We start from the raw sequence: 17,214 nt of genomic DNA on the forward strand, positions 1-17,214 counted from the left end.
ACACACACAGAGCTGCTGCTAATTGGTTTTATTAGAAAATATCCAAAATAGACAAAAAATGGTTACACAAGAGGCAGAGCAGGCACCCCTGAGCCATACACCCTGGGAATATGTAAACGCCCCCATCCCCTCTGCCTTCAACCTCCCCGAGGAGGCAGAGCTGCTCAGGCCCCGTGGAGCCTGCGGGCAGGGGCCAGTGGGGTTAAGGCACTTCAGTGGGTCCGGCGGGTGGTGGCACCGTCCCCTCAGCCCTGTGATCCCCTCCCTCCCCAGTATATCCAGTTTTCTCTGTGCTGCATGCTCAGAGCCCTGGTGACCCGCTGCCCCCAGGCTCCTGGGGCCAGAGCTACCCCCTCTGCCCCCCCAAGACCTCTTATCGCTCACGAGACATTGCTAATTATGTAAAACAGCAGGGGGAGGGTGAAGTAATCAACTGATTGTCAAAAACTTAATGCTAAAAAACTTGGTTATGTATAAAAAGAACAGCTTGGCCCGAGCCAGCCCTCTGAGATCACCACGAACCACTGCATAGATTGAGGCAATGAGTGCAGTAAAAGGAACTCAATATATTAATCAAATACAAACCCACTGTACAAAACGCTTTTTTTTTTTTTTTTTTATAAAACCTGTTCACAAAAATAGTGCAAAACGTCGGGCACCAGCGGGGAGGGGGGAGGGGCTGGCATTTGGAATGACAAAACTTTGGTTGAAGAGGGGCAGGGCCGGGCCTGCCTTCACAGCGGCTGGGCTCAGGGAGGGCTGGCAGGGCAGGCAGCACCGGCGGGAGGGCTGCGTTTAGTGCTAAGGGGAAGGAGGCGAACGGCACGATGCAAAAGCAGGATGTGTTAATGCAGCAGAAGGGCTGCAGCAGGAGTTGAGGGGTGGGGGGGAACCGGGGGACCCCTCCACTGTGCTCTGCCTGTGGCCAGAGCTTCCCGGCCGAGGGGAGCCCAGGGGTGCAAGTGGCTCCGAGTCCCTCCAGGCACATAGGGCTTGTGCAAGTGCTGTGTTTGATTCCAGTAAGAAGTACCGTCAGGCTCAGGCAGCAGGGAGAGGAGAAGGAGCTCCCGAGCCCCCACCAGGCCCTTAGGTGAGGCGGATCCCGAGCACTTGTTCCAGTTCCTGCCGACGCTGCTGGACCTAGAGGATATGCAAGGGCAGTCAGGCAGGGAGGGGCTGTCCCAGGGACCCCCCCCCCGGCCCACTGCAGCACCCAATCGGCGTGGCACGGAGCCCACCTTGGCGAAGATGTGTCTGCCCACAGCCTCCTGCGCCCAGGGCTGCTGGTAGAACTCTGCTCGCCGCTCCTCCTCGGGGTTCCCGATCACATCCGTTATGATCTGAGCGAAACACAGGGTGAGTGCCAGGGCAGGACCCTCTCCCCTCAGCCCCTCACTCTGCCCAGCCCCAGGCTTTTTACCTTCAGGTCCCTCCTCTGGGATTTGATCCATTCCTGGATGAAATCCTGCGGGTTGTTGCTGAAGCTCAGCATGAAATCGCGCTGTGTCTTCAGCTGGTTGATGGATTCGATGGTCTCATGAATCTAGAGATGACAAGGGGTGTCACATGCCATGTCCCAAACCCAGAACAGGGTCTGGCTGCCCCCCTCGTGGTGGTCCCTGCACCTTGGCATCCAGGGAGGCGATCTCCTGCTGGTTGGTGGTGGAAGCCAGGAAGTTGCTCATCTGAGCTTTCAAAGGATCATCCACCTCCACATCAATGTCATAGCAGGCAGTCTTCTTCTGGTCATTGGGGTCCACGCTGGGAGGAAACAGGGTGTTAAGGGGCAGGGGGGCACCTCCTCAGCTTCCACCCTGCTGCAGGGGTGGATCGATGCCCCCAACAGCAAGACAGGCACCCCACAACTGCCCCAAGAAGCCCCTGAGTTTATTTGGCAGATTCTTCCCCTCCCAAGTGACTTGTGCTCACTGCTGCTTTGGGCTGGAGACCCCCGCTAGCCCCCGCAGGTACTGCCCTGCCCCTCCACCCTGCAGGGCACACCAGCGCGCTCTCCACCCCTACCTGATGGTGTGGTTGATGATGATGGGGTCTGGGTGCTGCAGGAGCCCCGCCAGCTTCATGGGGATCTCAGAGAAGCGCATGCGGACACAGTTAAAGATCTGGAGGGGTAAAGCAGAACATTTGCTGTCCATGGCAGAGCCTCCTTCCACCTGCCACAGAAAGGCAGGAGCCGGGGGGAATCACCCAGCCTGGTTTATGGATGGCAAGGTGATGGATGCAAGCTAGAGCCTGGGGAAGGGGCACAAATCAAGACTAGGCAACCTGGGGTGTCCATGGCAAACCCCAAAATATTCTTTTTCTGGCCTTACTGGGCAAAGGAAGGGTGCTCTCCTCCCAGCAAAGCGTGCTGGTGCCAAGGGGCAAGGGCTGACCTGGCGGAAGTAGCGGTTGCAGTTGATGTACTCCTTCTCGTGACTGTCCTGCAGCTTGTTGTGCTTGATGTAGAGCCAGAGCGCCTGCATGATGCTGGCGCGGGTCTGGGTGTGCACCCCGAGCAGGCGGGCCAGGCGAGGGTCCAGTTTGTACTGTGGTGGCTGCAGGGACACACAGGACGAAGAGGATCTGGTTGGCACTTGGAAGGGCCCTTCCTCCAAGCGTGGTGCCCCACATGGCTTGGGTTGCTGCAGGGTCCGTGCCTGGAACCCTTCTAGTCCCACAGCCCCATACAAGGCCCAGCCCAGGCCCATTTGCCCCTCCTTGGTCTGCCCCGTGCGTGAGCCACGCTGGAAGGGCAGCAGCAGAAGGCCAGCACCCGCACAGCCCCAGGACCCTTACCTGGTGATCCAGCATGAGCAGCAGAGTGCATTTCACATTGACGTCGCCGGGACGCTTCACTTGGAAGCCATCGGTCTCCTGGGTTGTGGGCAGCCGGTGCCACTACAAGAGACCAAGGGGATGCTGGTCAACTCCAGGACCATGACAAGCCACCCACTAGCAGACAGTTGTGTCCGCAGCCAGGAGCGGAGCAGAGCCGTGCTCGGGCTCTGTGCAGGGGTCTAGCCGAGGCAGCCAGGCTGGATCCCACCCCTGCAGTTCCTGGGAGTCTGACCCCAGTGGGCTTCAGCCGAGAGCCCACCCAGTCCAACAGCTACAGCTTGGTGTGCTCCAGCCCGGAGGCAGATGGGAGTTCGGATGGGCTGGGAGAGTTACAGCCCTCAGCTCTTGATGTCAAGGGCTCAGGCAGCTCCGGGAGTCAATGTGGGATCAATCCTGCCCTGGCCACCGCAGGGGATACACACCAGAGCTGTTCACAAACCACCCTGTGTAGGGGAAGGGGATTCATCCCTGCCACAGCAGGCACTGCCTCAGAAACAAGCGTTTCCTGGGCAGGAAAAGCCCGCTCACGGCAGGAAGACCCAAAAACCACCCCGATCCCACTCACAGGCAGTGCTTAATGGCCCTGAGGACCTTCCAGCTAGGCAGCAGGACAGACCCTTCGTCCCAGCTGGTGCTGGGGGCACAGATGAGCCTTTCTGCAGCATCGAGGCCCAACGCTGTGGTGCTTTTGCAAATCTGCGGGAGCCAGGGCTGCCCGGGCTGCCCCTCAGAGCCACGTCCTCGCTGCAGCCCCGTACCTCAGCTCTGGCTGCGTACTTGCAGGCACGAGGGGGTGAAGTTAATTGCTGCCAGGAGCCGTCACACCAGGGTAAGCCTGGAAAGCACGGCAGGCAGCATGGTCCCCCCAAGGAGGGCCAGGCACTGCTCCCCTGCACCCAGAAGCACCTTGCTCAGTCCGGAGCTGAGCACCCACAGGATAAGGGGCAGCACCACCTCCCCACCGCCTGCTGGGGTAGCACCTCTCCCCACCCTGCCCAGGTGCCCCCGGAACAGCCAGGAACCTCCTGCCTCACCTCCACCAGATGGTTGTCTGGCCCGTACAGCTCTTTGTCCAGCTCAATGACGAGGCTCTTGAAAAAGGAGGAGAACTTCCTCTTCTGCTTGCTCGGCTGCAAAAGAGCGTGGCAGAGACTTCACCTGACACGGCCACAGAGGGCCCCAGCCCAAACACCACCGCCAGCACCCAGTTTGCAGAGGGGCCTTATCCAGCCCAGCCAAGCTCCCAGCACAGCGCACCACAGCCGGTTCATCCCTGCCTGTATCCTTACATCCTCCAGCAGTTTGCCCTCCACGCGCAGCTCCCAGGAGGCCACACGCTCACCACCCTCCCCTTCTTCTTTGGCTGGGGTGAAAGTGTTGGAGATGTAAATTCTCAGCTTCCGCTTTTGCTGTGGAATAAAAAAAGAGGGCGGGGAAAGCTTAGAGGCAAGAGGCTGAATGCCAGCATGCCCCTCACAGCCCCCCCCCCCCCCAGCCAGCCAGGGCTGCCACGCACCGTCAGTGGTTTCTTAATGGCCTCCTGAATCTCCATTCTCTTCCGAGCGATGGTTTGGTCCAGCTTGCGCTCAAAGGCGAGGAGGTCCATGTAGGCCTGGGATTCTGGGACCAGTTCCCGGATCTGTCAAACAGAAAATACCAGTGCCTTACTGGCTGGGCTTGGGCTGTATCCCCCACACCACCACCAGCGCTAGATTGAGATGCCAAGGAGTCGCCAAATGACAAGCCCAGCACAACAGCACCAGTTTCTCATTTGAAATTATTTAAATTTAAACTACCACCCTGCAAACCTCTCTTCCCCAAGTCGCAGAGCTCTGCTGCAGACCTCAGTGTGGAGCCTGTCACCGTGCCCAGTAGTCTGCCTGGTGTCACACACAGATAATGTAACCCTGGATTGTTAAGAGGGACCCCCCCCAGGAGAGGCTTAGGGTGCTTCAGGGGTCTCCAGCCTAAGCCACTGATGCTCCTTGCTTGCTCAAAATCCTTGCTTGTCCAACTTATACACACTCCAAACTCTCCTGACACCTCGGAGGAAGAGACAGAAATCTTCCAGGTTGGTCTGGGACTGAGCAGAAATGCCCAGAGGGCAGGAGGTGGCTCAGCAAGATTGTTGTCCTTGTGGGGACCTCACCACCCCAGCTGCACCACCTCCCTCCAGCAGCTCAGCTCCTTCCCCACGCACCGAGGTGGCACTCACCCTCTGCGGCAGGACCTTGTCAGCCATCTTCCTCCTTTTCACCCTGCAAAAAGCACCGAGACAGGCAAAACAAAAAAATAAATAACCCTGCAACTCTCGCAGGACATCCTGCTGCCAGCCCAGTGGGAGGCTGCTGCGTGCTTGGGCAGCTGCGGGTCTCGGGGGATACTGCCGAGTCCTGCTGGTACGCCAGGAGCCTGGCAGCTCTTTGGCCCCTCCAGGTCACAACCAGGGCCAGGTTCCAGAGAGAGGAGGCACAGCGGCAGCGCCAGCTGTGTGCCATGTGGATGGCTCGGTCTGAGCCAGGTATCGAGGCTCCTGCTGCACCAAACAGGTCCGGGGGAGTAGGTCCCCTTTGGGGCTGCTCCCTGTGACAGGGACTTTGGACTTGGAGGAGGGGAGCAAAGAAAGGCTGTAGGAGCACCTAGACCACAGGACCTTGGGTCAGTGGTGGAAAGCAAAGGAGTAAGAGAATACATCCCTGTGGGCAAGCCAAGAGGACTCCAGGGGGAAGGTGCTGGACTTCTAGAGCCTATGACCAGGGAAGGAAATCCGGTCCCTGGGTTCAGTTTGCTTCACTGCTGCCACTTCCTGAAGGTGCTGCAGGGCAGGAGCAAGGAGAAGGAAGAAGCTTCTGCAAAGCTGCGGCAGCAGGTGTGCTCCCGTCTGCAGGACAGCGTTCTTGAGTTTCCTCTCTGGAAATGGCTGTCGCATTCTCCCAGTGCTACAAACCAAAGCCCAGTTCCAGGAACTCCCTTAAAACCAGCTTAAAACAAATCAGCCTTGCTACAGTGGGGCCAAAATCATTGCGGGGAGAGGAAGCAGAGTGGCCTCTAGAACTGAGGGTGAACTAGAACGGCTGCAGCCTTGCTCAGAGCCATTTTAGCTCTAAGCTTGTAACACTGTGTCAGACCACAGGGCCCTGAGCCCTCCTCCCATCCCACACACCGCAGCCGCCCCATCACCCCAATAACCCACTAAGTTCATGCTCAGTGCCTGGATATGCAGGGAAACACTCTCCTCCCATTCTGCTGCACATGTGAGTTAAGAGATGGGGCAGAGTCCAGCAGGCAAAGGGAAGTCCCTTTTCTTTGGCAGCCGGTGAAGCAGCAGGGCAGCAAACACGGGCGTTCCTGCTGCCATCACGAGGTGCCCAAGGTGTGCTGGCTGCCCCACGGCTGCTCACACGGGAGGACGTCGGGAGGTCAGCCCTAGCTCAGTGGAGGGTCAGAGCGCTTCTCTGAGCTCTTCTTGCCACGTTAAATGCCTCCTGCCCAGCAGGGTTTGGCCACCCCATCAGCAGCTGGCTGTTCCCAATCCCTTGATCCACAGCCAGCTGGGAGCAAGGATGCTCAGCCAGCCGAGCATGGCTGATCCCACACAGCCAGCCGCCCGGAACAGAGCCGCAGCCTTATCTGGCTGCTGACGTCCTTGCTTGGTGGCGAGCTGCCCCTCATCCTTAATCCCCAGCTTGCTCCAGAGCACCAAAGGGATGCACAGATGCTGTGTCGGGGTTGTGGTGCCCTGCGGAGGGATCATGGACCTAAGTAAGCTGTCGCCCTTCAGCCGGGTCATACAGCCAGGACAGGGAACAGGACCCGAGTATCCATTAGGACCAGGGGATCCTGCCCTGAGAAACAGCCTCCAGTAATCAAGAAGCCCTCAGAAAAAACAGAAATGGAGCAAAGGGATTAGCAGTGTCGTAAACAAGCGAGGAGCTGCTGGCAGAGCCCCACAGCTCGATGAGACCAGCCCCAGCAAACAGTCCTACCCAGACCACAGCTCCGGGGAGCGTCTCTACAACCTGCCACCCCTGTCTCCTGTTTCCACTCTGGCCAGAGCCAGCACAAACCCCCGTGAGGAGGGGAAAGAACCTGAGGAGCCAGTGCTGGGGCCTCTGGCAAAGCACAAACACATGCAGCGAGGCTTGTTGGTTACTGGCACAGAGATCAGAGTGCGAGGAAGCTGCAAGCTGGGTGTTCTCTGCCCCCATCCCCACCCCACTATCACAAAACATCCCGACCCTGAGCTCTGGCAGGTTTCCCACCGCAAGCGGTGCCAGCCAGAGGCAGTCTGCATGTGAGCTGTGCTGGCTGTGCCCTGCTGCAGGCAGCTCCCCCCCCTGCAGCAGGGCAGGGAGCTGTGGGTTTCTGCAGCAAAGTGCAACTGGGATGTCGAGGGTCAAACCACCCGCCTCCAGCCTGCTGGGGTGTCTGTCCCGGCCCCTTACCCTCTCCTCTGGGTGGCCAGCGGTGGCTGTGCCTGGGGGGTCAGCAGGCGCTTCCTGAAGGGGTCCATCATCGATTGCGGCAGGCCAGGTCTCATCGGGGAGGCTGCTCCATAGGGGGGGGCTCCTGGTGGTCCCACCTGCAGCCCTGCCATGGGCATCCGACTGCCGGGCGGCATCCCGGGGCGCTAATAGGGAAGAGAGGAGAGGAAGACTGTGCATTAAACACCACCCTGCAAGGGGCCCTGACCTTCGCTGGGGCCAGCGGATGCCATTTGCCCTCTTGCTTCTTCCCTGGGAGAGATTTCTGAGGCTGAACCCTGCTCTGAGGTGTGGGCAAGGGACAGGGCTGGGAGGAAGGAAGGATATCGTGAGCTGCAGCCTTCCTCGCGGCAGGAAGAGCAACGGGAAAGCAGAACCGGGATTAGCAGAAGCCACTGACGGCAGGGGAAGGCCAACCTGCCAGCCGGCACGGAGCCGAAGCCACGCGTGGCCCTGAGCCACCACCGTGCAGCAGGAAGCATCGGACCTGGAGCATCACGAGGCCCCATCACGAGGGTCATTCCCTGCAAAGCCTTCACCATGGGGACATCAGGGGCTGGGGTGTGGGTTCCTCTCCAGAAAGCAGCAGTGCCAGCAGACACAGAGCAGGGGAGCGGAGCAATCCCACTTCCTAACGGCACCGGTCACGAGGCTGGCAGCTGGGCTCCTGGGTGCACGGGATGGAGGCAAGAGCTCACCCCCTGCCAGCACACCAGCTCCCCTCCTTCCCCCTCCAGGGACCCAGAAAGGGCATTTAGAAGCCACGATGCAACACCCAACCCCTCCTGCAAGGGGTCCCGACCCAGCACAGCACCCACAGCCCCTCTGCATGCCTTAGAGCGGAGCAGTTTGGCAAGCCAGCACCCACACTGGTGGCTCGCAGGCGCCGCTAGGTCTGCACCCCTCCAGGGCCCTTGACAATTGGTCACAGCACCCCACAACCCGCTGCCCAGCCCTACGTGCTCCAGCTGGCTTCACCAGCGGCCCCAGCAACAGCCTCCCAGGATCCTTTGATCCTGAAGCTCCCCGCTGCCAAGATGCAAGGCTGGGAGAGCCACCAAGCCGGCAGAACAACATTTCTCCCCTGCCGCAGGCTCCCCAACGTGCCAGGACATCCCCCACCGCTCCCCTCCCACCGCCCTGCTGGGGCACGTGGCCGTGCCATGGAAGAGAACTAATGAAGCCACCTCCATGCCCCACTATTTATTTATATACATTTAAAGCGCCTATCACCATACTGATAAAACATTCTTTGGGTGATGAACTGATGACCGTATCTACATTATTTCAGCACAAACCCTGGGCGCAGGAGGGCTGGGAGCACAAGACCACCGCCGCAACTTGCCTGTCCTCCGCAGCTTTTAGGGGCAGGCTCAGAGCCACAACAGGGTAGTTGGTCTGATGGCAACTGCGGCCAAAATGCACCCATCACCTCCCCAAAAAGCTGAGAAACACAAAACCAAGAGTTTGAGCTGCTCGAGTTGCTCCCATGCCAGAGCCCAATGCCACAGGTGTCTCTCTGCAAGCAGGAGATCCCAAAAACATACCAAGCGTTGCGTCAAGGAGCGTATTGCAGCTGGAAAGCCAAGGAGCAGCAGGCCACAGGAGCAGCACCGCACACTGCTTTTCCCCTCAGTTTACCCTCAAGGTTTGCAAATTGCTAAGAGAAGCCTCTTGGCAAAGCAAATTCCAAAAACACACATGCGAGGTGCGGGCTGAGCCCATTACATGACCAAATAGTGTCTCCACCTTTGCTCAGCCTTCCTTTGAAGCAGCCCCTCCAGAGCCCGGGCTTGCTAACCTGCCCCTGCTACAAAGCAGGAGCCTGTTTCTTCCTCCTAACAGCCCCCAGATGTTTCTCTCCTTTTAAGCAGCCACATTTGCGCAACTCCTTGTGACAAGCAGGACTGCACTGGCGTTGCCAAGAGCCAGCCGCAGCCAGCAGCACCTCCTCTTCTGCCAAAAATCACAAGGAAAGAACCTGGTTTCTTGGGGTTTATCAAGAAATCCTTCGTGGCAGGCTAGGAGAGGCAGCACCAAGATCCACACCCTTTGCAAAATTAAAAAACACAGGTACTGCGTAAATGCTGTTTGCCAGTACACAGTGGCTACAGGAGGAGCTCTCACCACTGCCATGCCCCAAGACCTCTCCTGCTTCCCCCTCTGCAAATCCGTGGCTCACATTTCTGATTTATCCCTGAAATGAGAGATTTGGAGGCTGGCTGAAGTTAGCTGAGAGTCTTTGACAGTTCCACATTGATGATAACACCTTGTGCAAGGTCTCCCACACGTCCATCTGCTTTTCAGAGGGCAGGAGGCTGCTTGGTGGCAAGAAGAGGAGACCATTCTGTTGGCAGGGAGAGGTTCAGTGCAAGGATGAAGGAATCTGTCATACTTAAGACTTTAGTGTCGCCTCCACAAACATCTGAGAGCCATCAGCCACAGCTAAGCTGCCAGGGGAGCGAGTTCCAGCACACTAGAGACCTGCACAAGTAAAAACATGGGAAGGCAGAATCCTCCACAAGGATTTTTTTTCCTCTCAGTTTACCCTGCAGGACTGCAAATTGCTAAGAGAAGCTTCTTGGCAAAGCAAGGCCAGACTCTGCCTTGTGTTCAACCAGTGACTGCATCCCTGTCGGGGGGAGCCTCGGCCCCTTCGCCTCCCGTCCGAGGGCTGCAGGCTCCTACAACAGCTCACGCAAGCACAGTGCAGCCCCCGAGCTTCAGCCAAGCCACGAAGCAGCGTTACAGCCCCAGCGGGGTGAAGCCTGCCTCCATCCCCGTTCGGAAGCCCTGGAAATTAGCAGGATGCAAGAGGACTTAAATTCAGGAAATGTTATTAGCCCAGCTCAAACCAAGGAGGCCTCCCTTTGCTCATTCCTGCCTAACACCCTTTGTCCCTCTGTCCTCTCCTCTTTGCCCAGAGCAGCGCTGCCACCCCATCCCCTCCGGGCACTGCCTCACGCTCCCCTCCCTGCCCCACCGCCCCTGCCAGTGGGGCGGACAAAGGGCAAACCTTGCAAGCTCAGCTCCGAGGAAAAAGCTGGACCTCATCCAGCCTTCCCTGCGGAAAGCGAGCAGAGCCATTTGGAAACGGGACAGAACACAGCTTGTTTCTGTTCCCTGCCAAAGCCGAAGGAACGAATCGGGGCTGGCTGCGGTTTAGCGGTTCATCCCAGGTCAATGCACAGGCCACTGGCGTTGGGGGAGCTCTGCCGAGAGCCAGCTTCAGCTGAATCCGATGGCATGCTGGAAGGCTTCCCCTTGGACCTTCGTTGGCATTGACAGGAGCCTCCCCGCCTGCCAAAGGCCCCTTCTTGAGGAAGGGCCACTCAGAAACCAGAGGCTGGCAGCAGAAAGGAGAAACAAGGGGAGCGATAAATTGCCGGATGGACCTGCACGAAGCTGGGCTGGAGAGCGAGCTTGAAGGAAAGCAGCAATGCAGAAAACAGCTCGAGAGCGTCTCTTCATCTTCCTTCCAAGGCCGCAGTTCTTCTCTGCATCTCCCCAACGAGGGGGAAAGGCTCGTCCCAAGGCACATCCCGTTTTGCTCCGTTCAGAAAGGCGTGATCCAACTTTGTACACACTAACAGTCAGGGAGCGAGAGCCCACATGCATCCTCGCCCAGGGCTTTGGGAGCAGAGCCCTGGACAGACGCCAGGCAACAAAAACTCTTCCTGCAAGTTCCTCCCCGCATGCCCGGACAGCAGCGCTTCCCATTAGGACAGATGCAGAAGCAAACCCTGTTCAAACAGGATTTGAACTCCACACCAGGCTGGTCTCAAAGAGAGCTCAGCTGCCTAAAGCCTCTGCTCAACCCAGAGCTTCGCACGGATCAGGACCAACAGAGCCCCCCTCCAGCACACCCCAAAAGGATGCTTTCCCCCTCTTTGTTCGTTCCTGTGAGCAAATCCATCTTGGGAGGGTGCCAGATAGAGCCTGGGTTTGTGCTGGTGGACGTCTTCATCCAGGAGGTAGCGTTGTTCCCAAGACGCCATTGCACGCTGCAAGCCCTCACCCAGCACCTTGCTCCCAGCAAGCCCCCAAACTGCCCCAACGCAGCTCGCCACGCTTAGAAGACCTGCCATATTTTGATACAGGAGGAGCTCCAGGAGACAGATCACTTCTCAGCTAAAAACTGGAGACAAGGAAGTAGTAAATCAAAGGGAGAAGGGCAAAGCAACAGACAAAGACGCCGAGCAAATTTAGGACACGTGCTGGCAACGTTTCAAGCACCAGTGGAGATGTCTGGCTCCAGACAAACCTGCCCGTTTGCGGCCTCACATCTGAAGCTGCAGATGTTGCAGGTCAGAGAAAGAAAAGGTCACAGGGATTCAAATCATAGCATGGGCATTAACGCAAGCAGGAACGAGGAACAAACGTGCTGGGTTCCCACTTGAAAGAGAAACCCCGGCAGCTGCTAACAGAGCGCGGAGGCACACATGGGAAGAGCAGAAGAGGTACCTGGCATAAAGCACTGCCTTTGGTGCTGCTGCAGTGCTAAACTGCCCACGGAACAGCTCTGAGAGCTCCCGGGAAGGTCCTGTGGAGGAAGATGGAGCGAGGGCCTTCAACAGCCAGTTCTGGTGATGCTGTCCACCTAGAATTTCACCATCACATTTCCTCAGGAGAAACAAAGGGGGGGCCGTGGTCTCCATTGTTGCCTTCCTCCCTCTTGTTCCAAGAGGACAGCGCTCATCTGCTTTGTATCATCATTCAAATTAACTCAAGGCTCAGTCTGTGATGAAACCTGCCTTGGAAACCCTCTCCCTTGGGAAGGGTGGGGTCACCCAGCCTGAGCAGCATCACAGCTTTCCATGCAGCTTTCTGGTACAGCTCCAGCCCTGGCTGTTGTCCCCAGGCCCATTTTTTAAGCCATTCCCAATCACCCAATGAGCAGAAACGCTGTTTTCCTCTGCTCCCAAGAAGATGGGATGAATCTCTCCCGTGCCACACTACACCCTCTCCAACATGTCCAGGCCACCCCATCTTTCAGCTGGCTCCATACCAGCAACCCGCGTTTCTCCAGCTCCTCCATCCCAGCTGCCTGCACAGGTTCCTCCACAAAGCGTGACTCCGCTCTCCTTCACACTGCCGCCTGCCAGGGACGGCATCACCGAGCTCCAGTCGCCTGCAGGGTCAGTTTAGGAGTTGCTCGGTCTGTAGCAGCCCTCCTGTCCCACAGAAACCAGGCTCCTTCTCGCCAGCATGCACCCATGAAACCCTTTTAACAGGGCACCTAAGAAGCGCTGCTTTTTACCATCTCTCTGCACCAGTGAAGCATCAGCACGGGGTAACTTTGAGGCTGGAGCACTGCTTTGTACAGCCCCATCTCCACTACACAGAGCCAAGTCTGCTCCCTGCCACAGTGTCAATCCGGCAGCTTGGGAAAAAACTCTCCTAAGACCGAAACTAACACCTGAGTAAACAGAAAAGGCTCCTTCTTGCTGCATTTACACCAGCCAGTACAACCTGGATGCTAAGGGCTGGGAGTCGGCCTTGGCACCAGCCACCAGGACAGGGGCTCTGCCCGTAGACCCACCACCAAGTAGCCTGACAGCTCAGCTGATCCTCCTTGGGGGTGGGGGGTGGGGGGGAAACCCTCTCCTTCCTGCTCCAGGCTCAGTACCAGCACCTGGCTGCTCTGGAAACATCAGCTCCCAAAAGGGTCCCGGATGAGTTCCAAAAGGAACTCTGAAAGGGAGTCACTCGCTTCCATTCCCTGCGTGAGCTACCCGTAAACAACCAGCAGGCATGCAAGTATGTCAAAAGGACGAGCATATGTTTAATAATCCAGTGATTAAAGAGCCCCTAAGCACTCGCTGGTGCGGATGAGGCCCATTGTGTCTCCTAGTCCCCAAATAATGAAGTTCTTCATTAAGCCAGGGCATAATAGCAGAGAAGTCCTCCGGGTACCACAGGGATGGCACTGGGAGGGTAGGGGCTGCTTTCCCCAACCTGGGGATTGCAAAACAAAGGGCAGCCCCTCCGGATCATGCCCGCTCTCCCCTCCCACACGCAGGCAGCCCTGCCACCAAGCTGCCGGCCAGATGCAGCTCACGGCCAGACGCGAGGCACGGCACTCTCCGCCAGCCCCCGGGATCGACTGGTCCTGCCGACCCAGCCAGCTCCCGCACCGGCTCGCCGGTGCCAGACACGGTGGTGCCACATACTCGGCATACATCACCCTACGCTGACCGTGTGCGCCCAGCACCTGCTACCGGCCAGCAACAGGGAGGGGGTGGGGAAAGCAAGCATATGTTGGCCTGTTTATCCACAGCAGTGAACAGTTCCTGGCTGCTCCCGTCAGGCTCCAGCTTCCCGGCTGGATTTTGCAACCTGCCGCATGGAAGGAAGGTCAGCACAAACGATCGAGCACCCGCTCGGCCCGAGTCGAGTTACCGTTGATTCATGCTCAGACCGGCCTTGGCTGTGCCATCTCAGTTTTCAGCGTTTTTAAGGCTACAGGGGCAAGTTGTTTCCTCATCTTGTATTAATGAAGCTTGCGAGCTGGAATTCCCTCGGCTTGATTTATTTCTCAAGTTTTAATTCACTCAAACGAGGCAGCAGCTCTGGAGGAGGCGATTAGCGGCGGATGAGAACGTGTTGCACAACTGGGCTCCTCCATTTCAAGCCTGCCTGGAAGACTGATTTACACCAGAAACTGAATAACCAAAATAATCACCGTGCACCCCAAAGCAAACCGACAAGCTGGGCGTGCAAGGGGGAGGCAGAAAAACGAGTGTATGGCAGAACGTAGCTCTTGTAAGAGATGGAAAACGAGCGATTTCTTTTGCTTTTGGAGGGCTGCTCGCCGTGCGGATTTACTTTCCCCCAACACCAGCAAGCGCCTGCTCTCCTCGTCCGACACCGAACCGTCTCCTCGGCCTCTCCCTGGGGATAAGAACTAGCGGCACCGAAGGGTCCGCCCGCCTTGGCTGGAGACGCACATAAACGGGTCTCAAGGCTGGTCCGTGCTACGGGAAACGGCTGCGGAGCCGGAGCGGGACGTGGGGCTTCTCCCGGGAGCGCTACAGGCTTCTCAGCCCGGAGGGATCCCCCACCGGGGGCAGGGCGCCCACCGGGCACCGCTGCGGCCGACGGGACGCGCCCGGCGATGGTACCGCAGCTCCTACCGGGGGCCTGAGAGGGCGGAAGGGGAAGCACGGGCCGATGGAGCGCGGGGGTCTCCCGACCATGGCTGGCGGGGCAATAACGCGGCCCGGGCCTGCAGGCGGGGGGGGGCCGGCGGAGACCTGGCCCCGGGGCACGGCGGGAGGATGCCGGAGGCCCGGCGCGGGCCCTGAGCTGCAGGGAAGGCCCTAACCGCCGGCCCGGCACCCCCCACCCGCGGGCGGCTCCGCCCCGGCCCCGAGGGGTCTCGGCTCCCCCCGCGCCCACCCCTCACCCACCCCAGGGCCGCCTTACCTGGTACTGCGCGGCGGCCGGGCCCATGGGGCGGTAGCCCGGGGAGGCGGCGGCGACGGCGGCGGGAGCCGGGCTGGGGCCCCGCAGGATGGCGGCCGCGGGCCCCGGGGGCGGCGGGGCGGCGGCGGGGGGCAGCGGGCTGAGCGGGAAGGCGCCGCGGCCGGCCATGGCGGGGCGGCCCCTCCCGCGCTGTTTACTCGGAAGCGGCGGCCGCCGGAGTCCGCGCGCGGCGCCCGGTGGCCCCGCCCCCAGGAAAATCCCCGCCCCCTGCGCACAGGCTCCGCCCCCGCCATCCGCCGGAGCAAAGCCCCGCCCACTGTGCGCAGGCACCTCCTGTGACAAAGCCACGCCCACTGCGCGCAGGCTCCGCCCCACGCGACAAAGTCCCGCCCACTGAGCAGAGGCTCCGCCCCCCCGGGCCCGCCTCTCCGCGCCCGGTGCACGCATGTGGGTGAGGGTGTGCAAGGGGCGTGTTGGTCGTGTGCAAGGGGCGTGTTGGTCGTGTGCAAGGGGCACGTTTGCCGTGTACAAGCGGCGTGTTGGCCGTGTGTAAAGGGGCGTGCTGGCGTGTGCAAGGGGCGTGCTGGTGTGTGCAAGGGGCATGTTTGCCGTGTACAAGGGGCATGCTGGGTGTGTGCAAGGGGCGTGCTGGCGTGTGCAAGGGACGTGTTGGTCGTGTGCAAGGGGCATGTTGGCCGTGTGCAAGCGGCGTGTTGGCCGTGTGCAAGGGGTGTGCTGGCGTGTGCAAGGGGCGTGCTGGAGTGTGCAAGGGGCGTGTTGGCGTGTGCAAAGGGCGTGCTGGCGTGTGCAAGGGGTGTGCTGGCATGTGCAAGGGGCATGTTGGCCGTGTGCAAGGGGCATGTTGCCCGTGTGCAAGGGGTGTGTGGGCACATGGGTGTGCAAGCCTGAGGGTGAGGCAGCGCTGCAGATGGGCACGCACATGCGTGGGTTTACGCATGTGTGTGCATTTGCGTGTGCAGACACGTGTGCGTGGGTGTGTTTGCATGTGCAGGTGTGTACGTGAAGGCACATGTGTTTACAGGCGTAGGTGTGAAAGCATGTGTGTGCATGCAAGCACATATGTGTACAAGTCTGTGCTTGCATGTGCAAGGGATGTGCAGGTGCAGTGGTGTGTGCGCACTACGTCTGGGTGTGAAAGCATGACTGTGCAAAAGTGCCGCAGGAGGCATGTGGGTGTGCACACGCGTGGGTTTGAGCGTGCGTATGCAGGCACGAGGGTGCATGTCCGTGTGTCTGCAGGCATGCACGCACACAGGTCTGAATACACGTGTGCGGGGGTCTGCAGACGGGAAGGTGTGAAGTGGTGTTTGCATGTGCAGAGGCGTGTGAAGGCACACGTGTGTTTACAGGCATCAGTGTGGAAGCACGTGCGCGTGCGCACGGGCAGGCGCGTGTGCCGGTGAGGTGTGTGCGTTTGCAGGCACGAAGGCCTGCACGTTTGCACGAGCAGCACGTGCGTGTGCAGATGAGGGTGCGAAGGCACACGTGTGTGCATGGCACGCAGGCGTTAGGGCAGGCACGTTTGCACGTGAAGCGTGTGCACGTACACGCGTGGGTGCAGGCGGGGGATGCGGGAAGGGTGCAGGGGGTGCAGGCAGGGGGTGCGGGGGTGCAAGCGCGGGGTCCTGGCACACGCGAGTGCAGGCGGCTCAGCGCTGACGGCGGGGGGGCGGTAGGACCCGAGGGAGCCCCGCGGGGGCAGCGCCGTTGCGCGGCCCGACCGCCAGGGGGCGCTGCAGGGCCGGGCCCGTCCGCTCCGGGCGGCGCTTTCGGGGCAGCGCGGGGGTCCCAGCGCGGGGGTCCCAGCGCGGGGGTCCCAGCGCGGGCCCGGCGGCGTTCGGTGCGGTCCCCGCTGTGATTCGCTGCGCTCGGGCCAGGGGGGCCCCGGGGGGCCGTGCTGGGACCGCCAGGACCCGGCGTGGGGCAGGACGGGACCAGGGCCTGGTGTGGGGCAGGGCCCGGCGTCGGGCTGGGTAGGCCCAGGGCCTGGTGCGGGGCAGGGCCTGGCATGGGGCAGGGCAGGTGCAGGACCTGCCGTGGGGCAGGGCCCGGTGTGGGGCAGGCCAGGCGCAGGGCCTGCTGTGGGGCCTGGCATGGGGCAGGGCCTGGCATGGGGCAGGGCTGGGGCAGGGCCTGCTGTGGGGCAGAGCCTGGTATGGGGTAGGGCCCAGCGTGGGGTAAGGCAGGCCTAGGGCCTGCTGAGGGGCAGGGATCCCCCGCTGTGGGGCAGGGATCCCCTGCTGTGGGATGCGCCAGTGTGAACCACAGTCCTGCTGCTCACACCAGCACGGCCATGGACCTCGCCCCCCGCCAGTCCCAACCCTGAGCAGGGGCATGGCCCAGAGCTGGGTGGCATGGCCCTGGCCCTGTTGTGGTCCCTGTGCCCCCTCCCTCAGGTGGTCGCCCAAACTTTGCAGCCGTAAGTGCCACCACTTGGCACCCT

General features: G+C 60.1%; 1 protein-coding gene across 1 annotated transcript; it reads right to left on the bottom strand.

The window, feature by feature from the left end:
- Positions 1–13: 13 nt before the first annotated feature.
- SMARCD2 (SWI/SNF related BAF chromatin remodeling complex subunit D2) lies at positions 14–14,994 on the bottom strand. Its single transcript, XM_080369460.1, has 13 exons — positions 14,751–14,994; positions 7,284–7,468; positions 5,054–5,096; positions 4,355–4,477; positions 4,128–4,247; positions 3,873–3,968; positions 2,797–2,898; positions 2,394–2,555; positions 2,023–2,120; positions 1,626–1,761; positions 1,421–1,543; positions 1,239–1,340; positions 14–1,140 (listed from the first exon to the last, which is right to left on the bottom strand). Exons 1-13 carry the CDS (start codon positions 14,916–14,918, stop codon positions 1,087–1,089), a joined length of 1,512 nt encoding a protein of 503 aa, XP_080225586.1. The 5' UTR covers positions 14,919–14,994; the 3' UTR covers positions 14–1,086.
- Positions 14,995–17,214: the final 2,220 nt, after the last annotated feature.

The sequence above is a fragment of the Falco punctatus genome (genome assembly GCF_963210335.1).
Source record: "Falco punctatus genome assembly, chromosome: 19".
Taxonomy (NCBI): Eukaryota; Metazoa; Chordata; class Aves; order Falconiformes; family Falconidae; genus Falco; species Falco punctatus.

Coding starts and splice junctions, on each gene's coding strand:
- SMARCD2 (XM_080369460.1), bottom strand. CDS start 14,918: ATGGCCGGCCGCGGCGCCTTCCCGCTCAGCCCGCTGCCCCCCGCCGCC. Junction 5,097..7,283: donor CTGGCCACCCAGAGGAGAGG/GTAAGGGGCCGG, acceptor TGCTTTTTGCAG/GGTGAAAAGGAGGAAGATGG. Junction 2,121..2,393: donor GCAACCGCTACTTCCGCCAG/GTCAGCCCTTGC, acceptor TTACCCCTCCAG/ATCTTTAACTGTGTCCGCAT.